This window comes from Lutjanus erythropterus, chromosome 9, assembly GCF_056507025.1.
Source record: "Lutjanus erythropterus isolate fLutEry1 chromosome 9, fLutEry1.hap2, whole genome shotgun sequence".
In the NCBI taxonomy this organism is placed as follows: Eukaryota; Metazoa; Chordata; class Actinopteri; order Lutjaniformes; family Lutjanidae; genus Lutjanus; species Lutjanus erythropterus.
In genome coordinates, this window is record NC_139325.1 from 40,732,983 (window position 1) to 40,757,635 (window position 24,653).

The following is a 24,653-nucleotide window of genomic DNA, read 5'->3' on the forward strand; positions in this document are numbered from 1 at the left end:
CGCAGATGACATCACAGTATGTGAAATCACTGCGGTTACACCCTCTGAGTGGCAAAAAATGACTGAGTGGCAGCTTTCATCTTGAATATCACATCTAAAATGCCGCAGAGCTCTTGTGCAACTGATTGCACAAATATATTTAATGAGAAATCTTTTTATTATCTTTCTACAGACTCCCAAAAGCTAAAGCAAAGAGAAGCAAATTGATTGCTGCAACTGACAAAAGCAATGGGAATTCAGACACTGGAATGTGAATTTGTGGTTGTCATTTTTTATCAGGTGTGTTGGATTTTTTGATAAAATCATACCTAAAATTATCTGTTGACTAACATTATTTATCAGTTAAATATTTAACATCTTTCATTTATATTCCATTCAACTGAGCCTTGTGTTCGACAAATATGAATTGCATCGTGCATTCTCTGACATAACTGTAGCATCATTGCTGCTGAACATGTTTCTCCAGGAATGTAATGAAATAAAAATATCTGTACACACCTGTCCACATATGATCAGAATATCCTTTGCTGTCCTTGTCACTTAAATTTTGTAATGTTACTACCAAGCGCTCAAGCTTTTGCTTTCCTTCAGACTTTGCTCTGTGTATTTCTGAACATTTGTATTTCTGATTCCTTGTTATATATCAGCGTCCATGGACCACTGTTTCTGCCTTTAATTTAAGTGCACAATTGTTTGCTTTACTCCCTGTTTCACAGTCTCCCTGATTAAAGGCAGCCATGTTGCAGGATGTGTTGCCACTTACTCCAACTGAGGGGTGTGTGCTGGTGGGAAGGTGATGTCAGTGTGTACCTGCTGCTTAGCACACAGAGGTAAGTGAGTAAACTATAATTCTCAAAATGCTTAACTGTTCATTTAAGGTAAAAGAAGCATAAACAAACATGACCAAAAATGCTCTGATGTATCAACAGACTGAGAAATAAGTCTGACTAGGGCTGCAACTAATAATTGTTTTAGTACCTATTAATCTGACGATTATTTTAATAAATAATCGATTAAACGTTTAGTCTATAAAGTGTCAGAAAATTGTGAAAATTCTCATCACATAGCTAAAAGTTACGTCTTCAAGTTACTTCTTTTGTTCTACCAACAGTCCATAACCCAAAGGATCTTCATTTACTGTCATAAATGACAAAGAATATAAGCAAGTCCTCACTTGTAAGAAGCTGGAAACAGATATTTGATATTTTTCCTTGAAAAATTTGTGAACTTATTGTTGAGCTGTAATTGTGAACAAGGTCATAGTGTTAAGTTATTAATTTCCTACTAAACAAAAGAGTTTAAAAGCTGCTGAGTGAAAAATCATGCACATTAATGCACATGAAATATAGTAGGATAATATTTAAACCTTTTAACCATTTAAGACAGAATAAACAGCAGATCCAAAGCCTCTATCACCCACTGACCACATTTAGTTTTCAGCAATTTATTTAATCAATTATTTTAAGGCCTTTACTACCATGATTTTGAATTTCACATTATTGGTGGTCAGTAGCACACCTGAATGTGGCTTTGTTTTTTGAAGGCTCACCCTGGTTATGAATGTAATGTTCTTGCTTTTACACAGTTTGTGATTTAATTTTGCCAGAAAATGCCTTGTGTCACCTTATCACACATAGTCACAGTTCACTGGGAACAAATAAGCTTGAAAATATTTTCTTTTATGAAACTAAAGAAAATGATGTATCTTGTCTTAAGCTTGGAGGTCATACTTTTAAAAAAAAAAAAAGGTTTCTAGGTTTCTAGCTCTTTATGGTTTGCCATAAAGGGACACTTGTCTGTTTTAAATACAGGACATTCAAAGCAAAGACGACACACTGATGTCCCAGTATTGGCATTTCATGATTGAAACCATGTGGCCTTTTACAGAATCAATACTTTTTAAGGTATGTTTGTCTTCATTCATGTCCACTTCAATTCTTGATCCTTGACTTTAAGTTGGAAATATTTGCAGTTAGAAGGATCCATAATGAAATCTTCCGGAAGATGAAGTGGGTCAGCTGCGAGAGGGGTTGATGGGTGGGGGGAAGGAAATCTGTTCCACTTTAAAGTAATGGACCTAATTTACAACATTCGCCAACTGGAAATGACTGAAAACAACTCCACTGCTTTGAAAACCCCAAATAAAAAAATACATAGAAAAGTATTTCAATGCATTATCTAAAAATAGTCAGTTGAAAAGAGACAGAAGGATATAGGAGGGTTGTGCCAAAGAAGAATACTAAAGCTACTTTGAAAATATAAATACACTTGATCTCCTTCAATGCCACTGCTAATCCCATTGAGGCACAGAGGCAGCACAGATCCAATGTTAAAGGAGGCTAATTACTCCCAGTATCTCCCACACTCCAGGGAGGCCAGGTCATTCAGAGGACAGGCATGTGAAACATTCCTGCAGCCTGCTGCTGCTGCTGGACCTCCCTCCCAGCTCAGTCTTCCCCTGTCCTCCTTTTTCCTCCTTCAACCCCCCCCCCGCCTCCCCCATCTTCCTCCTCTTCCCTCTGTCCCATTTAGCATCACCCACATTTTTTCTTGTTCTCCATCTTGATCACTCTTCACAATATTCATTCACTCTTTTGTTTTCATTCTGTGGTAGGAGTGCATCTGTTCAGCTGTTCGTCAGTAATTTTTTGTGGCAGAGGGTTGGGATATACTGACTTGTTCGGATTAAACAGGACTACGAGTCTGCAGCTGTGCTTAATGACTCTGAGGCCGTACTGAGACACAGCTGTAATTTGAAATAATGTTTATGTCCATATGCTCACAATTCTAACACTGATGTTAATCAGACAGAATATTCATCTTCAACAATGTAGTGCTAACATGCTAACATTTGCTAAGTAGCACTAAACCATAGATATGTACTAGAACTAGACAGGGCATTGTTACTCTTCATTGCCACCAATTTTTATATTTTGCATTTTGGATTCAGTTTTATATTTTTAAAATTTTCCTCAAACCTAAAAAAGTAATTTAAAGATCTGTGATGTCATCACGATGTGAAGTCTATGGGCTGAGGGGCTGAGCAGGAACTTGTGGGTGAGTGCAAGGGGGGAAACGCTACTGCGCATTTTCAGCGGGCCATATAATCAGGAAGTAAACCTGGGAGCTAGAAAACTTTTTTGACTTCCATCTTTGCATACACTGTCAAGTTTATTATAATATATCGATGCACTAAAGACAAAGTGCAGCTGAGACTGATAGAAATATTGTCAGTAGACATGTAGTCATAAACCAAAATGTTGTACATTGAACATATTGTAATTTTGACCTAATGATCTCACAAGTTGTCCATTAAGTCCTCCAAATTAAATGACAAAATACTGTAGGTTGTTATTCCAATTCTTGGGCTAATTGTGGAGATGTTTTACTCTGGACCAAAGTGTGTACCAGACTGATTACTACTGCTTTCCTGGAGCAACATTAATTTGTCTTTGCATTATCTCAGAAAAGAAGCTATCTTGTGTATTTTCATAAGATTTCATGGCAACACCATCTGGTTTCAGTGTGCCACATAAACACTCAATATAAATAAACTCAATAATACTGTAATATAAAACATTACACTTATTAGACTTACTATATTACCCTAACAATTTGCCCTTAGAGTTTCTCTATTATTATTTAGATTTTTGTCCTGATTTGGTTAAAGCCATTAAGGAAATCTACCATGAATATACAAAACCACACAAACAGAGTCCATCTTCGATTTGTTTAAGCTGTAAAATCCTTTTCATCTGCTCATCAGTTTTGCATTTCCCAAGCATTTTGTCCAAATATGGCAGTGCACCAAATGGTATGTAGGAGCAGAATGACCCACTACCTAACACATCCTCACGCTTCCTTTTGCTTCTTTACAACCAGTTGTAAACTTTTACTCAGAGCCTGGCACCACTGAAGAGCTATTTATTAGTGCAATATATCTCTTTATTTTCACTGTCACACAGGCAGCAGCAGGATGACAGGTTTAAAAGGGCTCTCTGTAACTCAAACTCTTCTTTGAAGTTGTATTTTCTAAAGGACAGTTCCTGGCCTATAAACAGCTGAAAGACACCATTCTCGCTAATAGATGTTGCCATGTCTTTTTTTTTTATTGTGATTACATTAGCCACAGTCACACACATGTTAAAAAGGACATTAAATCCACACTTTGTAACATAATCCACACTGCTTTCTGCTCACAAAATACCCTTTGCTTGATAAATATTTAGTTTGCAAAATAGCCATTTTTCTTACACTGTTGTTGCAGTGGCCAAGGGGTCTATTCATTGAGATGTGTGTAATTTCATTATACCATAGACCAGACTAAAAACACTCTGCTGCCTTTTCAATAGCTGTTAAGGCCTACAAACTGTCTCAATAAAAACAAGTTTGAAGCCTGACTTAAATAAGTGTTAGCATCAATAATTTCTAGTTTGTGAAAATCTAAATTGCCAATGCACTGCAGAGATCCAAACCATTGCAATGCCATTGCATCGCTGCAAATGAGGGAAATATGTTATATGTGTTTCATAGCTTTATGCGTTATAAAGAGATCAGTAGCAAATCACACATTACACATTGACTTTATCGAATAGGCATGAACAGAAAACCTCTAATTAAATCAGCATCAGAAAGGGTTTTATTGCTGAGTAGGATTACAAGTACTACACATGGAATTCAACCATTGTTAATAAGAACCAAACAGGTTCCATTTGCCGCATGGAAAGGGACATCTTTGGCTTCATCTTTCTCTTCTCTCTGTTTTCTTGGCTGAATCTTCAACTTCAGTTTGAAGTCAGTTAGTCCCTCATTTTCCAGCGCTGCACTGACCTAAGAAGGAATCATTTAAATATTAGAAGACGATTTTCATAAATGACAATGTGGGCATAAGCTTTCTAAGATAAAAGCAGAACACTTAACAACATTCCTTTCATATAGAAATTTTACAACCCTCTAAACCTGTGGCTCTTGCAGGCCCACGGGCAAAATTTGGCCCACGATAGGGTGCTGAGTGGCCCTGTGATCATTTTCTAATTCACAATGAAAATAAATTTTTTTCCAGGGAGGAGGGACAGATATGCCAGTTTTGCACAATCTGATAAATTAGGCTGATAGCAGAGAAGGCTGATCTTTGTCCTTAGGCAAGATCAAAATTTAAGTGTGTCCTTGACCACATGTAAGCCAATATGCACCTGACTGCACCACTTACAGAAACTTCTTCAGTGACACTCCAAAATGTACATCCATGTCTGTTGAAATGTTTTGTTTTCTTTTTGCTGCCTTTAGGAGGCATTTCCATTATTTTGTCCTCTTTTTTTTAAATTTTCCTTTCTTTTTCTCTCCGAGTTTAATTTTAACTGTCAGATGTCACTGTCTTGTTGGTTTGTGGTTTAAGACAAGAAGTATGAGATTTCCTGGCCCACGCATTGAATTTAAAATAAAAAAATGGCTGAGTGTAAACATAACTTTTGATATAGTCTATTTAAAAAAAAAATTCATCTTCCTTGTTAAAATATAGCACCTACATTACCCACAATGCAACTCTAGTCCCAACAGTTCAGTAAGAGATTTGACTGCATTATGTGAGTAGTGGTTAATGTAGTTAACTTATCTCACTCGTCGTTGCTTGTCTCATGGGACAAACAGCTGTGGGCTACTGACTTCCAGTAAGCTCATTTTTTCCTAACTCTACACTCCAGTGCCTCAAGTGACATCACATGAGGCAGTTTATTGGATTTCACACAGCTCCCAGTGGAGCCACAACAAGACTTTATACAAATTATACAATCAAGACTTGTAAACAGACTCTTGAATAAGTGATAGTGAGATAGTTTCACCTGTTGCTGAATCTGGGCATTAGTAGCTGGATCTGACATGTCAGCATCAGTTTCAATCTTCATCCTCACCATGGTCCTCTTCACTTTTAGGGCTGGATAGTCCAACAAAGGTAGGACCACAAACAAAGGACAGAAGTATTTTAACATTGCTAGAACATAGATAAGTATATGTATGTTGATTGTAGTTTCTTTTACCTCCATGGCAGAAGAATGGAAGTTTGTTGTTACAGCTCACATCACTCCAAAGATGGTCTAACATGTCAACCACACAGTGCTGGTTACCACCATCATTATCTGGCTCTCCACTTTTCCAATTTGTGTAAGTAATGCTGCTCTTGTCAGACCACCTCCATGGCACTCGGTACAAGCCAATCCACTGAAAAGTTGATGGTTTTATTGACAAAATGTCAATGGTGTCCTGATCATTCTCAATCATAGCCAGGTCTGTGTGATATGTTCTGCAGTAAGCCTGAGCATCCTTCCAAGTCTTTGATATATCAATTGCAGTATAGGTTTTCCTGCCTGGAGGCCTTGTAGCTACAATTGAAAAAGTAAAGCTAGTGTTAGAAGCACCAAAGCATTAGCTGAAGATGGCAGTGCGTCAAACATTCAAACTTGGCTATGTAGAGATGAACAGTCAAGCATGAATATGCTGGGAAAATATTTCACCAAGAATATAAGGTCCAGTGTGTAAGATTTATTTGGATTAATGGGCAGAAATGGAATAGAATATTCACAAGTATGTTTTCATGAGTAAATAATCAACTGAACTTAAGAACTGTTATGTTTTCATTATCTTAGAATGAGCTACAATTCCCCATAACGGACAAACCAAACACTGACACTCTGTCTCTGAGATGAGGTGTTTGTAATTTGCAAGCTCACCTCTAGATGCCACTAAATCCTACACACTGGTGCTTTGAGTGGTTTTGTATTCAAACTTATTTTCCCTAATCTTGTCATTCATTCATTCATTCATTCATTCATTCATTCATTCATTCATTCATTCATTCAGTTTAAATAGATTATAATAGATTTGGCAGCAACAAATCAAACCAGTATAAATGCAGTGCAGCACAAGACAAGATTCTTGTTTAAAGGATGTCGAAAAACAAAGGTCATAATACTTTGATTACTAAAGTCGTATCCATTTGCATAAAGCTGATTCTCCATTTGCAACCCAAGATAGGACCCGCTGAATTTACTTTGAAACTGCAAAGATGAAATCTATGTGCTTGTGCGGCCTGCTGTCTCGGCTGGCTGAATGAATAAATTATATCTGTTAAAACAAATTGTATCTTACCAGTGTAACAAATAAAATATCTTGTATACTCGCAGTTGCTATCAATCCATCCTCCATTCCTGCCCACCATCGCACAGACCTGTACTCCACCATAATAATTTGGCTCGCTGTCACTCCATTTGTGGTACCCGGTTGTGCTAGTTGCACCAGTTGCTGACCATCTCCAGGAGTTGATGTCATTGCCCATAACTCCCTTCCAGGATTGTGGGTCATCGCTCAGTCCAATCCATGCTTCTGAGCTGACCCCATCAGGTCTTTTTAAAACGGCGTCCGGGCGTCCAATGGTCGCCAGGTCGGTGTGTTTCACTCTGCAGTAATGCTGAGCATCGTCCCACTTCAATGACAGATTGACATAGTGGTACTCACGAGGGGGGGTACCATGATAGCAGGATATGAGACCAAATCCTGAGGGTTGATGATAGAGGGCATATTTATCTGAAGACTGTGATGTCTCACTAACAACATCAGTCACTTCTGGTATGACTGGCAGTTGATTTTAATTGTGGAGTAAATATTAAAAAATCTGCAAACATGTTTATTCCTGTTGCCATTTTCAGCCCAAACTGTAACATTTAAAGATAGTTAAACATGGTGATGTGTCCTATGTACTGTGTATGTACTGTGTTGCTTTGCTAACATCTTTGATAAACCGCCTAACAGTGATATCTCACCACTAGTCACACTAACTCGGCTTGAAATTAAATCGGGCACCATTCAGGCGGAGGTCGTCGTCCAAACGCTGATCCTCTCTGCTGTGTCCTTGCTTGGTTTATTTCATGAAACTATCTTTGATTTCTGGGTCTGTGAGTCTGGCTGCAGTTTATACTGCAAAATAGTGATTCCAAGAAGCTTCCTGTGGTTTGTGTCGATTTGTTTGAGAAGGAAAGAGAGAGAGCATGCACAGCAGTGGCCAAGCAAGGTAGAGACTGAGGGAGAGGGAGCACTGGTAGGAAGAAAGCTGGTGAATCAGAGAATTAAAACACAATTATCTAGTTGTTTCACAGCAAATATATCTTCAAATATATGATGTAATTGCCGCAGTGCCTGGTTTTGTCTGTTATTCTGTTGTTATTCAGCAAGTTTTGGATGAACCTGAGCATTTTCCTTAGTCTGTGGTCCAACAGGTAAATAAGGTATCCAATCTAATGTTAGTGAAAGTGTTGTTATTATGGATGTCATGGTACAAGAAATTTAGTAGTTGTTACCGATGCGAGTGAATTTCCACTATCCTTGATACCTACTTTGATACCACGGAAAAAAACAAGAATAAAATTCAGCCATTGTTGCTTTTCTTTGCCACTTGAAATAGAAACTCTTCCGAGCTTCTAGGACAGAAGACCGAGGGTGATAGTTACTGAACCTGCCACAAATCACTGTCAGGAGACAGACAGAAGTAATGTGAAAACAATTTCTGCTCAGATACTAAGTCTGATGCTTTTTTCTCTCAGTCGCTTCCTCTTTTTCCTTTCATTATTAAACAGTTAATTTTAACAGGATAGTAATACACATCTGTTGATCTGAACTGTGTTTTGTCAACCTGGGGTTCAGCTGCACAGTGTAGAAAAAGAGAGTCCACAGTTTCAAGATTTAACCTATTTTATCGTGCCTTGAGCACCGATCCGTTGTGTGTGCTGAATACACTGCTGTGTGCACCACTGCAGCCAGCATGTGTGTGTGTGTTTGACTGAGGGGGAGACACAGAGGGGTAGAGGAAGGTAGGAGGAGGACTATTGGACGCAGTCTCTCTGGAAGTCATTAATACTTTCTCTGACCACTGCTTTGTCACTTGACATGCTCATCGTAACCCATAGTGTTTTCTAGAAAGATGTGATGCGTGATGTGAGGATGGGTGAAGATCTCCAGTTCACAAAACACTCCTGGAGCGTCAGCGGAAAACAGTGTTGCAGCCAAATCCAGTGCAATTGAAGTGAAATGTCAATTGTAGCCTCTCAGACCGCGTGCACATGCCTGAAGCGGGTACACAGGCTCTCACCCAAGCGACGCGGCTGCAGCAAAGAAATGTGTTCCTCTTCTATGTCAAAGTCCTCGGACATTTTCTTCTTTGCTGAAAGTTTGCGAAGTCAACTGTGTGCATAACAAGTCACTGTTTCTGAGCAGATCTCTCTCTGTTGTCTGAGTCGCTTTGAGGTAGCATGTAAATACAGATGTGAAGGTATTGCAAGATCTCATATATCTCGTGTTGCGCCACTTGGGCGAGAGCCTGTGTACCTGCTTCAGGTGTGTGCACGCAGATCCGATCTGAGAGGCTACAGTTGACATTTAGGCTAAAAACATGGTGTAAATGGCATCTTTTTGGGTCAAATTTTAATGTTGCAGCTTATGGACACTTGGATTACACCACACGAGCAGCATGGAGACATTTTGTTTTTTTTTGTGTTCTCTTTTTACATTTTAAAACTGATCACCATTCACTTCAATTGTACTGGATTTGGCTGCAACGCTGTTTTCTGCTGAAGCTCCAGGAGTGTTTTGTGAACTGGAGATCTTCACCCATCCTCACATCAGCACAGGGGCGAGTAGAGATGGAGTGAAATTTCATTTTTGGGTGAACTATTGCTTTAAGACTGTTTGTGTGTGTTTTATCTCACCATAACATATGACATACAAATGAAATCTATTTTTTAAAACTATTTGTTGTGTTTGTAGACTTTTATCTGTCTTTTGTTCTGCTATAGTCCTTCGGTACTGTTTTGCAGAGTTTTTAATTCAATATGCACTTAGACATTACCATTGATTGCTAATCTGTCTGTGACAACACTAAAAGCACACATCATGTTCGCTGTGACTGATGGCCCTTATGCGAACCACTTTAACCTGATTTTTATAATATAGTGAAACAATTGGAAAATAATGGCTGCCTGAATGGTAAGAAAAACACTGGAATAGAATACCTCAATCAGCAGCAGTAACATTACTTCTAATTAATAGGTTGAAACATACAACCACCAAAGACAAAATAGAATCTCTTACCAAAATGGAAGAACACCACAAATACTTTATGATCCATATGTGAATTTACTGAAAAACAGATTAAAAAAATCAGATAAATAACAATCACTTGTTCACTGCAGTTCCCCACTAAGATACTCCATAATTTATCCCACCAACAGATGCACATTGGAATAAAAGCCTCAGCAATATGGACAAAATATCATATCATAATATTCTGGATACTTTGGCAATATTGTTTATCAACCATTTATCATTCATGCAAATAAAGATAGTGGAAATGAATGGACAAAATCAAAGATTATGGCACGGTCGTCTTTTTGACCAAATATCTGTGACAATATTATAGGGATGACTGGTGTTTTCACAAAATATTGACAGTGAGATCTCTGATCACTTATCATTAGTAACGTGGACGTAAAGAATAAGTGAGTAAAGGGAAACTGTAGAACAGCTACATTTATGCCATAACACTATATGAGATATCCAAAATGTTCAATAATATCCAGTCTCATATCACATTATAGATAAAATATATTGGTCAGTCCCACTGAAATTCTATAAAACTGTTATAGTTGGTTTTATTTATAAGCCAGTTTAGCCAAATTGTATTTTAAACAGTAATTCGCTATAAAATAGCAGAATCTGGTTAAGTAAAGTAAAAGTAAACAAAACAACAAAAAAGGAGAAAATTGCTGCAAATATATACTTTAAATGATAACATGATTATTCAGTGCACAGTCAAAAGGTGAATTTTCCCCCAAGAAATTTGTAAAGTCCAGAGGGATTTAACTGTTGGTGTGGTGCTCTCACAAAATTTTTATTATTGCTACATGGCATAAGCAAAGTCTGTATTATACTCAAATTTACTGGCATCATCCCTCAGATATAACATCAGCGTTCCAGAGGCGAAGCGTCTCTTCTTTAGCAGCCACATCAATAATATTATATTGAGTTGTTTTGCCCACTTTCTGCAAGTGTTAAAAGCATAAATGCACAATTGCTGCAAACCTTCTCTTATATCATCACTTATTTTTCATGTCAACGTAACCGATCTCCCAGTGCAGCTGTTGACTGTTGAGTCAAATGAGCCACAGTCAAATGTCATTCAGTGTTTAGCGACAGAAAACAGATGTAAAAAAATTATGACCCCATAATCAAACAGATACCAACTTGTAGTTGTAGTATAGCATATGTGTGTTTGGAGAAATATGGTTGGTAATTTGTGGTGGAATTTCTACTTTACAAATTAAACACTATACATTACAACACTATATCCAAAATGGGTTGCTCTACTCTCATATCACGACACTGCTGTAATTTTGATATATTTCCCAGCCTCTGGGAGTAGCTTTTTCAATTTGCATTTTAACAAATGCCTTAAAAGGGAAAAGTATTCATTAGCAACTAAACTCTACTGTATATCAGTTGTACCCAAAATGTTTTTCTTTCTGATTCTGATTCAGAATTTCTTTTGTCAGAGCACAGTAATATTAATAATATATTAGTAATAAAATAAATCACCGATTCCTGTTATATTGTTAAAATGTATACTCACAGGTTTAAATCCAGGTAAACAGTGTTTTTTTGTATTCTAAGGCATTACATCTGTTAGACTCAATACTTCAATGCCCAAAGTTCCAAATTTCCCAAAGTTGTGTTCACTCAGATCTGCAACCCTCAGTGTGACACAGCAAGTGTTGTGCTGTGGTAAAGATGGTTTATTTAAATACACAAACAAATGAAACATCTGACTTTGGTTAACACGCAATGATGATCACCCAACCAATTCCCGACACTTGCATATTTGCAGGTAAAGGGCAGATGCTGTTGCTGGTTGTCGTTTTCATATGCAAATGAAGACACAAGCCAAGGTTGTGTAATGTTTTGATTGCATATTGAATGACACAGTAAAATAGTTTCAGCCATGATAGAGGCATCTTGCTATAGAGATGGCATTGTTGGTCATTCGGTAGGATGGGTAGTCAGCCTGTCTAACACTTTGGTCTGGGTAAAATTCCTTGACAAAAATCTGATGTATTGCTAGAAAATCTGCAACAGACATTCATTTTCCTTGCAGTAGTAAGAACAGGTGTTTGAATGAATGAATGAATGAATAAATGAATAAACATTTTTTATTCACACAAAGGTGCCCACAAACAAAAAGAATTCAAATTAGTGCTATAAAACACTACTATAAAAATGAAAAGAAATTTATTGAATATTTATTTCGAAATGTCTATTTTTTTATACTGAACATCTTGGGCTTTTATACTGCAAACATCTTACTATAACAATGACAACAGCTTAAAGGGAAAATTTGGTACTTTTTATATTGTTGTCCATTCAGTGTTGATGGTAAATTCAAATTCAAATTCAAGACATGAATTGCATGAGGATGTGATATTTATTCATGTCTGCACCAAACAAATATGTTTGTATGTTTGTAATGTATGTTTTACGTACAGTATTATTGGTCAACTGTGTCATCCAACCATCTCACTTTAACAGTTGGAAACATGAGGGTTGACTTTATAGTTTGCAGACCAAAATATATTATAACTGTTAAGTGCATTGAGTTTGCATTTTGAGTTTCTTTTTCTGTTTTCCGTGCTCAATCTTCCATTGCAGCTTGAAGTCAGTCAGTCCCCAACTTTTTAGCACTGCATCAAGCTGAAGAGGAATAAAAGAAAAACAAAAGTAGACTGTAAAGCCTCATTCTCATCATCTTGTAATTTTCCTACTTTGAAGAAATGGAGAGAAAGAGAACAAGTTTTACCTCTTGGAGGATCAGCTTGCTAGTTGCTGGATCTGTCATGTCAGCATCACTCTGATTCGTCATCCTCACCCTGGTCACTTTTGGATATGGAAAATCCAATAAAAACAAACAAAAAGAGACACATACTGTGGAAAGTGAAGGACAAAAAAGTTTATCTTTGTTGTAGTAAATTATGACCTTCATGGCAGATGAAAGCAAACTTGTAGGAACAGATGTAGTCATTCCATGTATGTTTAGAACTCTCAGCCACACAGTACTGGTTTCCACTTCGCCAGTTTCTGAAGAAGCCGCTTGTCTTGTCAGACCAAGTCCCACACACTCGGTACAAACCAATCCATACTTGAGCATAGGCTGGTTTGACGAGGAAAACGTCACGCCACGATTGTTGGGATGGTATGAACACATAGGTTTTCACATTTACGGCTGTCCTTGCAATAGACAGAAGTGAAGCCAGTGTAACAATTAATAAAAATCATAAGTTTGGTACATTTTCAGGCAATACAATACTGCTAAGTAGCAATGTAGCAACCACCAAGCTTACTCCTCTAAAATTTTAAGTTTCACTGTGTAAGATTTAGGGGATCTATTGGCAGAAATGACAGAAACTGAAAACATTTCTTTTGTTGTTTGTTTTAGGCATGAACTTGGTTAAGAGGTAAGAATAAAGATTATGATTTGGATTAAAATAAGCACTTAGTTAATGCAAAGTTTAAAATGAGATTTTGCATCTCTTTCCATTGACTTTATAAAAATTCTGGTGGTTTTAAAATGCATTCAGTCCAATAGAAAAAAGATAACAGGTGACTACAATCAAGACTCAGTTTTTTTGCTACAATGGCAAGAAAAGTTTGTTTTTGATGTATTTGTGGCTGGTACAGGTGGTCTGTCTGTCCCAGCTAGCAGGCTAGCCAGGTTAGCGGATGCAGGGACAATGAAACTCTGGTTTGGGTGTGTGCTGAATATTAATCAGTAAAATTTTTATAAGAAATTATTTGTCAAGTCAAGCAAAATAAAAAAGTCAAATATTCCCTGGTTCCAGCTTCTTACGGGTGAAGATTTACTAGTTTCTTCTGTTTATGTCTTTGTACATGGAGTACCTTTTTAACTTCCTACAACACTAGCGTTTTTATAGAAATTTCAGTTTTTATAGTTTTATTTTTTATATTCCAAATGCTAAATAATTGAAAAGATAATTATCAGATTAATTGATGATAAAATATTTGTTAGTTGCAGACGTCATTCCAGATAAACAAATCGACCAATTGTGAAAACAACCTTAGATGGCTCCAGACAAGGCTACTAGATGAACTAAGATCCACCTTCAAAGCTCATGCAGTCGCTGTGACATTTTCTATGAAATTTGTTAATGTTGTGTTACAGTGGGTAAGATCCATTAAACACTTCTTTTCTTACCAGTATAACAAACAAAATTGCCCAAATTGTCACACTGTCTGTTATCCCATTGTCCGTTAGATTTCATCATCACACAGTAGTCTCCAAATTTGTTATTTGGTTTTGTAGAATACCAGTTTTCATAATCATTTTTTCTGTTGCACCAGTTGCAGACCATCTCCAGGAGTTCGTGGCATTGCCCCCCATTCCTTTCCAGAATCCTGGGTCATCCCTCAGTCCAATCCATGCTGCATCAGTGTCCAAAGCAGGTCTGTTCAACCTGCTTATATCATCCATGCTTTTGATTGTAGCCAGGTCTCCTCTTTTCATTCTGCAGTAATTTTGAGCATCAGTCCAGGTCATTTTCAAGTTGACATAATGGAAATGATGGTGGGGGTAAGACACTGGGGTGGAGGAGGGGATGCAAAATCCTGGGGAATGATGATAGAGGGGATACATATGTTTAGACTGAGATATTTATCATGAACATTATGTTGGTCAAAAGAGAGCAAAACAGAACTAAAGAACAAATTAAAAACAGCACAAAATCTTGTTTTTGCAGACCTCCAGTGGGTTAAACAAGAACAATATTCTATGAAATGACAGAATACTGAAAAGTATTTTTGGTTTAGAACTCAGGGTAGCTGTTGACCTCCTCTCGGTAGATTTTTGACTCTTCTTGTACTCTAAGAAAACAGGTATAATAATGTAAATATGTCACATTCTTTAAAGACTATGCACAACCACACAGGCATTTTCAATTATTCTGGCTCTACAGATTTCTGCACGAGCAGCTTGTTTTGTAGCAGTAAGGATGGTGAAACCCCCTGAAATGGAATGCAGGTGGCATAAAAGGTGGCAGGATGATAGTGAATGTTTGTTAGCCGATAATCAAACAGCAGCAGGTAGTTGAGATTGTGTGGCGATCTTAAATTTGATGTTTGCACAGCTTCTGTTGGCCGAGACAGCGCAGTAGATCTTATGTAAATATGTGTTTTGCAGTCTGTATTGTGAACAATGCTGTGATATTTTTTGTGGTTTTATGGTTTGTGGCATTTGCCACTGCATGTGCTGACTGGAAACCGCATCAGACTGACAATAATCATCATTTGGGCTTCCTGAGTGGAGTTGTAATTCGACAAAAAACCCTGTGTAAATGTACAATAGGTGTTAAAATATAAATTAAATTGTAACCTGAAAAACAGTACAAAGATATGTTTTTAACTTTGCATTGCTGGGAACAATTTATTTGATAGTTCCCAGTAAACATGGTTTTGTTAATATGCAAGTCAAAAGTTGCTTGTACCTGCTAGATATTGTAATATTAGATATACTAGATATAGTAATTCAAATGCTGTTAAAACAAAGGTCTAACCTAATTCAGACAGATGGTTCAAAAGGCCATATGGTGCAACTAGACAACATGTAACATTGAGAGAAAACGGTTTTGATTACAAAAAGGCTCAAATGTACTTCTTGAAAACTAATTATTTGGCACGCTTCAGACAAACGCAAAAAACATATATCATCATTGTACTGACCTGTACATCATCAAAAATTAGATATAATTAAGCTTTCATATACATATTGCTTATTCTAAATACTGAAAAGGTGCAAACTCTTATGAATGGAAACATTGAGGCATCTGAAAAATTTTCTGATGAAAATATTTAAAGGTTTCAGATTTCAACTACATTTTCAGTATCAACAAATGGGCTAAAAATATGACTGACTTTAAAAAGCAACTTGTAGTTTTTCACTCTTTACTTAAACTTTGAACAGGATTTAATTTCTTGAGTATTGTAAATTTGCACTGGTACCATCTTACTTATTTCAAGGAGATACAAAGTCATACTCACAAGTTTAAAATTTCAGTTGTTGATTGTTGAGCTCTAAACTCTTGGCAGTAAATCCTCCAAACATACAGACTTCTACTAATCCCCTCGATTCCGACTGCCTTACCACTATTTTCATATGCAAATTATGACCTTGGTGAAGATGAACTTTTGTGGCTTATGCCATGACCATGATGTAAAAATATGTTTTGCTTATTGTTGCGCCACTTCAGTGTTTGACACTGGGACGCTGTTTCTAACATTTGTCTGCTGAAGTGGGAAATTTTAATTCTGCTCACGTTAAAAACAGCCAAAAGCTGTATTATTATTATTTATTATTATTATTATTATTATTATTATATATAAAACTATAATAAGCCCTGGCTGTAACCTGGAGGACTTTGGAGAAAATAAACAGTATTTAGTGAATATTTAATAGTCAGTGCCTTATTATGAATATCCAATTTAATTTTTACAAGAAAAGTTGCAAAAATATTTGTGAATGCTGTCAATTACAGTTCTTGGAAAGACTGAAAATCAGAATCAGTAGGTCAGACCCAATCGGCCAAGAAAATTAAAATCGGTGCATCTTTAATTTGGACCTCTGCTCTGGTTGACACTGGGAGAGGCCTGAAATTCACGATACGGTACGATAAAGATGCAAGTCCAAACAGGAGCAACACAATTAATAGGAGAAAGAGAGAGATGACACATTCCTGAGGAATGGACTAATGAATAAATAAAAAAATAAATAAAAACACTTATTTTCTTTTATAAGTTGTCTACAGAGGCACATTGCATGACAACAAAGAACAAAGATTTATTGGTGGTGTACTTTTTTTTCTGGGACCATTTCACGGTATTTGGTGTCTAGTGGTCATGATTTTAATGCTTTACAGTTCCAAAGAAGGCAATAATAAAATGATTAAATTAGTTTGAAAAGATGTGTGTAATTAGGACCTGTTTCCTACTGAAATAAAACTGTTGAAATGCAGTTAGCCGTTAAAATAACATTCATATGTAAGGCAAAGTTATTCCAGTATCTGTTCAGATGTCTACACACATTTTGACCTTCAAATCATCAAAGCAATGCTTAAGATTTTCTGATCAAAAATGAGAAAAAGGTATGTGTGCTTCTGACAGAGCTGGTTGGATATACTGTGCGTAATGCGCACTTCAAACTTCAGAAGCACTTTCAAATTTAACACTATTTTCATATGGAAAGGGTGATCTGTCTGTCTGTCTGTCTGTCTGTCTGTCTGTCTGTCTGTCTGTAAATAGTGTCAACTGTCTCAGTCATCACTTTTTAACACTTAGCAGCGATGTTGTGCAATAATCTCCACCAGTGTAGCAGCTTACTCTTTTGAAATTAAAGGAAGAGTTTAACATTTTTCAAAACTCCTCTTTTGTGTTTTTGCCAAGAGTTAGATGAAAAGATTGATATTATTATCATATGTACCTATTCAATATGAAACTGGACCCAGCTTAGCTTTGCATAAAGACTCAATACTGAAGTCTTGCCATCGCCGTATGGTTGCCTGGCAACAAAGAAAAAGTCAGTGAAACCACAGCTTGTCATATTTCCACTTTTCCAGTTTTTCTCCTAGTTATAAATCTGTCAGACATACTGTGTCTTTAGGCACCTATTCATATTTTGGAAGATTAGAGTGTATTAGGGCTTATAACAGTATGCTTAAAGTATATGACGGTCGTTCCCATGGTCTGTTATGTCTCACAACTTGTTTCAGCAGTTTTTTGGTTGATACCATTTAATATACTGATTTGATGTAGAAATAATAACTGTCAGCTGTCATCCTTTACTGAAAACTTGGATCAGGATTTGAACACTTGAAATCCTAAACTTGCAGTGATATATCACCATCTTTCTTATTTCCTAGAAATATAAAGTCATTCTCACAAGTTTAAAGATTCAGCTGTTGATTGTTGAGATCTGAGCTCTCAGCAGTTATTCCTCCAAATGCAGACAACAGATGTCTGCTAATCCTTCTTGAAACATACTGTAATGCTCTGGCCACTATTTTCATATTCAAATCATGACCTTGGTTAAAGTAAACTTTAGTGGTGCATACTGTGATCGTGCATGACAAATAAAATATGTTGCACTTGTTGCTTTACTTTGATGTTCAACACTAAAGCCTTTTTTCACATTCATCTGCTGAAGGGGGAATTTTTCTGAAAACAGCCAGGCCAAAACCTGCATTTGTGTGCAGTTAGCTTCAAATATGGATATATTGCACATTTTCTTTTTCAGCATACCCAGGATTACTTGGAAATCAAGATTTATTTAAAGTGACTCATATTCAAGCTTTGTGATGGGTTATATATACTTGTAGAATTTAGGTTTGCCTTGAAAGAATTGTTACAAAATGCATTTTATTAGAATTCTGAAGATGTCAATAACTCAATACTGATCAGTAACACAATTAATGAGTGACAACGGTGAGGTTTTTAATGAAACTGGCGGGACCCATGAGCCCACAACAGCCTTAAATAATAATAAAAGAAATAAATGAAAATAGATCTAGTAAAGAAGCAAAGATTTACTCACAAAAAACCCTTTTATTCATCAAACCATGTCACCTGTCTTTCTGACTAGAATAGTTCACTGAAGCATCATAAACAATAAATAACCCATACACAGCTATTCAGTGAGCAGCTTTACATTGTTATCTGTCAGAAGCAGGACTATTGGCTGTTTATGTCCATGTGTGATTTTGTGACATCACAGCCAGTCTTGAAACCAGTGAAATATGCAGCTAACTTATGTGGGCGTGTATACTGACAACTGACTTTTGAATTTGTCATTTTAATTTCTAGTGAAGTAATTGAACGTTTTTTTGGTCAAAAAAACATAAATCAAAACACAAATTACTTTTCAAAGCAGATTAACTATATTTATCTTAAAACATATCCAGAGTGGATCTTTAAGAAAGCCAACTTAATAAAGCTGGTGATGATGACACTAATAAAGTCAAATCAGTTGGTAAGAAACTTTATTAATTCTTTATTAGTATAAAATGTGCAGTATAGCAGATGACCATATCTTAATATTCGAATTTTCAGTGTTGACATTTGTAGCTGCTGAGGGCCAGTTACTTTACTTAAGTCAGCCATAAAGTGTGTAGACCAACTCAGACCGCAGTATAATAGTTACTGAAACGCAGACAAAAAGTCAAAAGTCCCTGTTTATGTAATGTTACTACAGTGTTTTCATGCACTCTTCATAGCAGAGCTGGTCTGTGGAAAGTTAACTTGGCTAGTTAGCAGCTATGAGTAATTGTGATTGCACTTGTAATTGTTTTTTTTTTCTGTGGCAGAAAGAAATTCATGAGAAAATGTGACTGATCATCTCATCGTATTTGCTACTCTACCTGCGGCTTCCAGCTCTGAAAAGCATCTGGATTTAGGCCATTATAATTGTCTTTAGCCTGACTCATTGCGGCTAACTAGCTAGTTCACTTTCAGACAGGTTACCCACGAGCCCACCTTAAAGAAGGAAGGCTTGGCTGGTAACACAGATGTAGTAAGTGTACCCTACACTGAAAATACTCCACTTCAAGTAAAAGTTCTGTATTCTGAACTTTACCCAGGTAGAAGTGTATAAATATTATGGGGAATTTAGTATTGGTATATACAGTGTATATAGTATATTGTATAATATTTTTGACTTCCTTTTCTTATTAACACAAGTTTGTGTGGCTGCACTGTAAACAGATACACCATGATGTACTTCTGACAAAAGTAGGTTCTCAGTAAGTATTTTCTGTAGTATTAAACTGCACTCTCTGTTGCCATGGTAACCGCTGGTGTTGTCAAGGCTACCACAGCTAAAATCTTAAATGGCCAGTGTGCAGGATTTAGTGGCATCTAGCAATGCCGTGCCTCCCCCTCCGCTTCCCAGAGTGTAGGAGAAACTATGATGACTGCAAACTACAGCCCTGAAACATGGAGAGCATAGCAAACAAGTAGAGTGACAATATAATTCACAAACATAAAATCAACCCAGAGAGATTTGAATCTGCTTTTTCAATTGGCTGTTATTGGCACATGAAAAGCAAAACACACAATGTAGTATTTTTTGTAAGGCTGCCGCTAACTATTAAAAAAATAAATTAATCATCTTTGACTGTCTTGTTTTTTTTTAAACTTATTTTTGTGTCTCAGGACAACTTATTGGGTATAACTGTTACATAGTTATCATATCAAGACAATGTGCAGTACACAACAAAAAGTCAAAATTACCTCATTATATTATCTTCTATTTGCTGCAGCTTAATTATACACAGAAATAACTTGTGTAACAATACATAAAATCATTTAGTAGATTTTCAGACAATGTATTGCAAGTGTAAAATGCATCAAGGTTCTATGAGTTTCTCTTTGTTCTCCTGTTTTCTGGTCTGAATCCACTGCAGATTGAAGTCAATCCATTCCTGACTTGTTAGTAGTGCACCAAGCTGAAGAGGAATAAAAGACAAACACATTTGTTCTTCATCTTCTTCATCTGCTGTCATTTATATCTTCAAAAAGAAAGAAAGAGAATGAATTTTACCTGTTGGAGGATTTGGATGTTAGCAGTTGGATCGGTTATGTCAGAGATGCATTGGGGTTCTGTGAGTTTCTCTTTGGTCTCCTGTTTTCTGGGCTGCATGTGCCACTGCAGATTGAAGTCAGTCCATCCCTGACTTGTTAGCACTGCACGAAGCTGAGGAGGAGTAAAAGAAATATGATGTTTTTCTCAGTTTCACTTTGGCATCTTCTTGAATTGTTTCCTGTCAATTTCCTGTCTTCATCCTCTGTCATTTTACATCTTCAGAAATAAGAAAGTAAGACTTTTACCTGCTGGAGGATTTGGGTGTTGGCTGCTGGATCGGTTATGTCAGCGTCAGTCTGAATCTTCATCCTCACCACAGTCTTCAATTCTGTAACTGAACAGTACAATAAACATGCAGTCACAAAACAAAGAGACACATGCTGTTTTTTACATGATGAAAAAATCACAAGAACTTGTTTTAATAATTACCTTGATGGCAGATAAAGTTGTGCTTTTGGTGACAAAAGTCATCATTCCATTCTTGTTCAGAATCGGCAGCTACACAGAACTGGTTAGAATCATAATTGTTGGGTTGGCCTCCCCACCAGGACCTGAAGGAGCTTTGGCTCTTGTCAGACCATGTCCACGGCACTCTGTACAGACCAATCCAAGAATAACTGTGGGCTGGTTGTGCAGAATGAGCCACTTTATCCTCTGCAGCGTTCTCGATCATAGCCAAGTCTGTGTAGTGTTCTCTGCAGTAGTTTTGAGCAGAAGTCCACGTTTTCAAGGCAGAGATGAACACATAGGTTTTCTCATTTTGGTTTGTAACTGTAATAGATAGAAATGAAGCCAGTGTTAAATTATTGTTGTGGTTGCATCACAGTTGTGTTCTAGCCATAGTTGGGGCTGTGGCAATGTTTGGTCAATATTGGTATGGGTTAGATACAGGCCCAATTCGCTAGATTGGATAGCAGGGGGAAAAAGTTGTTTTCCAGATAGAACATGATGCTTTTTATATTGCTAGGTCAAGCAAAGTACATCCATACAAATGTATTATATGCCTAGTTGTTAAAGAGCACTGGAAAAGATGGTAACTGATTTGTATTAGTTTTGGCATATACTCCAGATTACAGGATCAGTATCAGACTTGACAAAGTGGTATTAAGTCATCAAGTCCTCGTAGATTCTGTTATTGTATGCCCTATTTCTCACCTCAAATCTTTACATTGTACTGTTTAGCTGCATATGAAAAAGCCACCACACCACATTTTTTTCCTGCTTGAAAGCAGACAAAACACCTCTCAGACTTGATTTGTGTCACTCAGTGCTACGTCACACATTGTGTTGGTTTGACTGGTTGTAGGTCTGTCCAACTGGTAGAGGCATTCTGGTCAATACTCACTGATAATGGCTCTTGTAAATAAAAAATGAACTGAATGAATTAGATTGAGAATGACAGACTAGATATTTTATAGGTATACCCACAATTTATCTAGAATTAAAACAGAAAGAGTGGAGATGCTCCTGCAAAGTTTGAGTCCTGTAGCTGTGATGTTTTCCCAGAAATTCACCAATGAACAAACACCGTCTATCTGCCCTTGACAGGTTAAGTCAGTTAGTAGTATCCTAAACTAAGATCTTTTCTTACCAGTGTAACAAACAAAGCTCTTCTGGGCTTTACAATTCCCATCATTCCATTCTCCATCAGGGCGCATATTCACACAGTTTTCATTTGCTGATGCACTATTTGGTTCTCTTGCGTTCCAGTTGTGGTAACCAGTTTTACTCGTTTGACCAGTCGCTGACCATCTCCAGGAGTTTGTATCATTGCCCATAACTCTCCTCCAGGATTTTGGGTCATCCCTCAGACCGATCCACGACCATGACGAAGCCATAGCAGAAGCTCTTAGCTTGTTTGTATCATCTATGCTATCAATGGTTGCCAGGTCGGTGTATTTCTCTCTGCAGTATCGCTGAGCATCGGTCCAGTTCAATCTCAAGTCAACATAGTAGTACTTTCGCTTTGGTAAATGAGAGCAGGAGTTAAAGCAAAATCCTGAGGGTTGATGATAGAGGACAATATATTTAGTGTTCAATGAATCATTTACATGAATTAACACAACTGAAAATAATAACAATTTTAAAGCTGTTATAAGAAGTTTTTAACTCTTATGAAACAATCTGTTCAATACTGATGCCTCTCATAGTGATCTATGATCACTTAATAAAATTATCATTATTGGCCTTTTATATCTGCAGAAATGTTCATTTTGGTCCGATACAGTTAATTAATTTTAAAGCCTTTATTGGTAATTATTGTGCACCCCTTTATTAAATATTGTTCTTGTTCTGTAATTTTGCATATTTTTTCTGAACTCATTGAAAGCCTATTCAGTAGATCAGTTAGTATTTTGAAGATATAAGTTTTGAATTCAGGACACATGATTTTTGTCTTCTGCACAAAATAAGTGACCTTTATGTTTTAGCAGAATAATTATTTCTGTTTTTACCTTCAGGCCTCTTTCAGGCCACATGACTCAACAGGCCTACAATACTGTGGTGTGGGTCATGTGACCTGAAAAGTAAAATGCACATGTCATCCATGAACTTATGTAAATGATGCTCTTGACCTTACCAAAGAAGAGGAGAATCAGAATCACGTAACAATCCATGTCTGATTGTACTGCAAACAAGAAGGAAATGGGTAAATAACACATGAATGACCTCACAGGTGTTTTCCAGTTATTCAGTCTGATTTGGTCCTCTGCTCTGGTTGACACTGGAAAAGGCTGGAAATGTTATAAGGTCACCAAAATACAGGAATGAACAGATAAAGTCCTAACAACACAAGAACAGTGCAAGTCCTAACAGGAGCAGCACAATTAATAGGAGAAAGAGAAAATAAGTGAAACCACCTTTGTGCTTTTAGAAGTTGTGTTCAGAGGAACATTACAACACATCAGAATTTTGGTGGTGCCCAGTAATCATGATTTTTGTCATTTACAAGTCCAAAGAAAGCAATAATAAAACATTTTAAAATAGTTCACAAAGATATAGCGGAATTAGTATCCGATCATCAAAGTATCAGATGGTCATTCCCATCGTTTATTATGTCTCACAACTTGTTTCAGTAGTTTTTTGGGTTGCTAGCACTTATTACACTGATTTGATGAAGAAATAATAACTCAGCTGCCATCCTTTACTGAAAACCTGGATCAGGATTTCATTTCTTGGGTTTTGTAAACTTGCAGTAATATGTCACCATCATACTTATTCCCTAGAAATATAAAGTCATACTCACGAGTTTAAAGATTCGTCTGTTGATCGTTGAGATCTGAACTCTGAGCAGTAAATCCTCCAAATTCAAATGTCTGCTGATCCTCTTTGAAACATACAGCAGTGCCCTGGCTGCTGTTTTCATAGTCAAATCATGACCTTTGTAAAGGTTAACTTTAGTGGTGAATAATGTGACCATGATATAAAAATGTGTTTCACTTGTTGCTTTAGTTTAATGTTTGACACTAACGGCCTGCTTTTTTGTGCAGTTTGTCCATTTGTCAGCCTCTTAAAACCTCTTTTTATTGTCAAATATGGATATATTGTGCATTTTCTTTTTCAGCATGAACAGGATTACTTGGAAATGGAGATTTATTTAAAGTGACTAGTTGCATTCAAGCTTTATGACGGATTATATGTACATATTGAAATTAGGTTTGTGTCAAAACAAGTGTTACAAAATGCATTTTATTAGAATTCTGAAGGTGTCAGTAACTCAATACTGAACAGTAACACAGATAATGAGTGACATCTGTGAGATTTTTGATGAAACTGACAGGAACTATGTGCTCACAACAGCCTTTTAACTAATAAAAGAAATAGGTTAAAATTGATCAAGAAAAATAATGATTTACTCAAAAAAAAAAAAAAAGAAAACCACAAATCTATTATTCAGGTTTTACTCATCAAACCATCTCATCTG

At 36.7% G+C, this 24,653-nt stretch overlaps 2 protein-coding genes and 1 long non-coding RNA gene across 3 annotated transcripts in view; 1 reads left to right on the plus strand and 2 right to left on the minus strand.

Annotated features, from left to right (window-relative positions):
- Positions 1-713: 713 nt before the first annotated feature.
- The window catches only part of LOC146322197 (uncharacterized), a 43,074-nt gene continuing 19,134 nt past the window's right edge, over positions 714-24,653 (plus strand). The window contains exons 1-2 of the long non-coding RNA XR_014771431.1: positions 714-830; positions 14,449-14,550. This is a non-coding gene — a long non-coding RNA (uncharacterized LOC146322197). The remainder of the gene's footprint in view (positions 831-14,448; positions 14,551-24,653) is intronic.
- On the minus strand, positions 4,678-12,952 carry LOC146322198 (putative C-type lectin domain family 20 member A). Its single transcript, XM_084725813.1, has 5 exons — positions 12,890-12,952; positions 7,141-7,474; positions 6,033-6,374; positions 5,838-5,920; positions 4,678-4,830 (listed from the first exon to the last, which is right to left on the minus strand). The coding sequence occupies exons 1-5, from the start codon at positions 12,950-12,952 to the stop codon at positions 4,678-4,680; spliced, it is 975 nt and encodes a 324-aa protein (XP_084581939.1).
- On the minus strand, positions 20,496-23,346 carry LOC146322199 (macrophage mannose receptor 1-like). Its single transcript, XM_084725814.1, has 6 exons — positions 23,310-23,346; positions 22,323-22,730; positions 21,161-21,502; positions 20,977-21,065; positions 20,690-20,842; positions 20,496-20,594 (listed from the first exon to the last, which is right to left on the minus strand). Exons 1-6 carry the CDS (start codon positions 23,344-23,346, stop codon positions 20,496-20,498), a joined length of 1,128 nt encoding a protein of 375 aa, XP_084581940.1.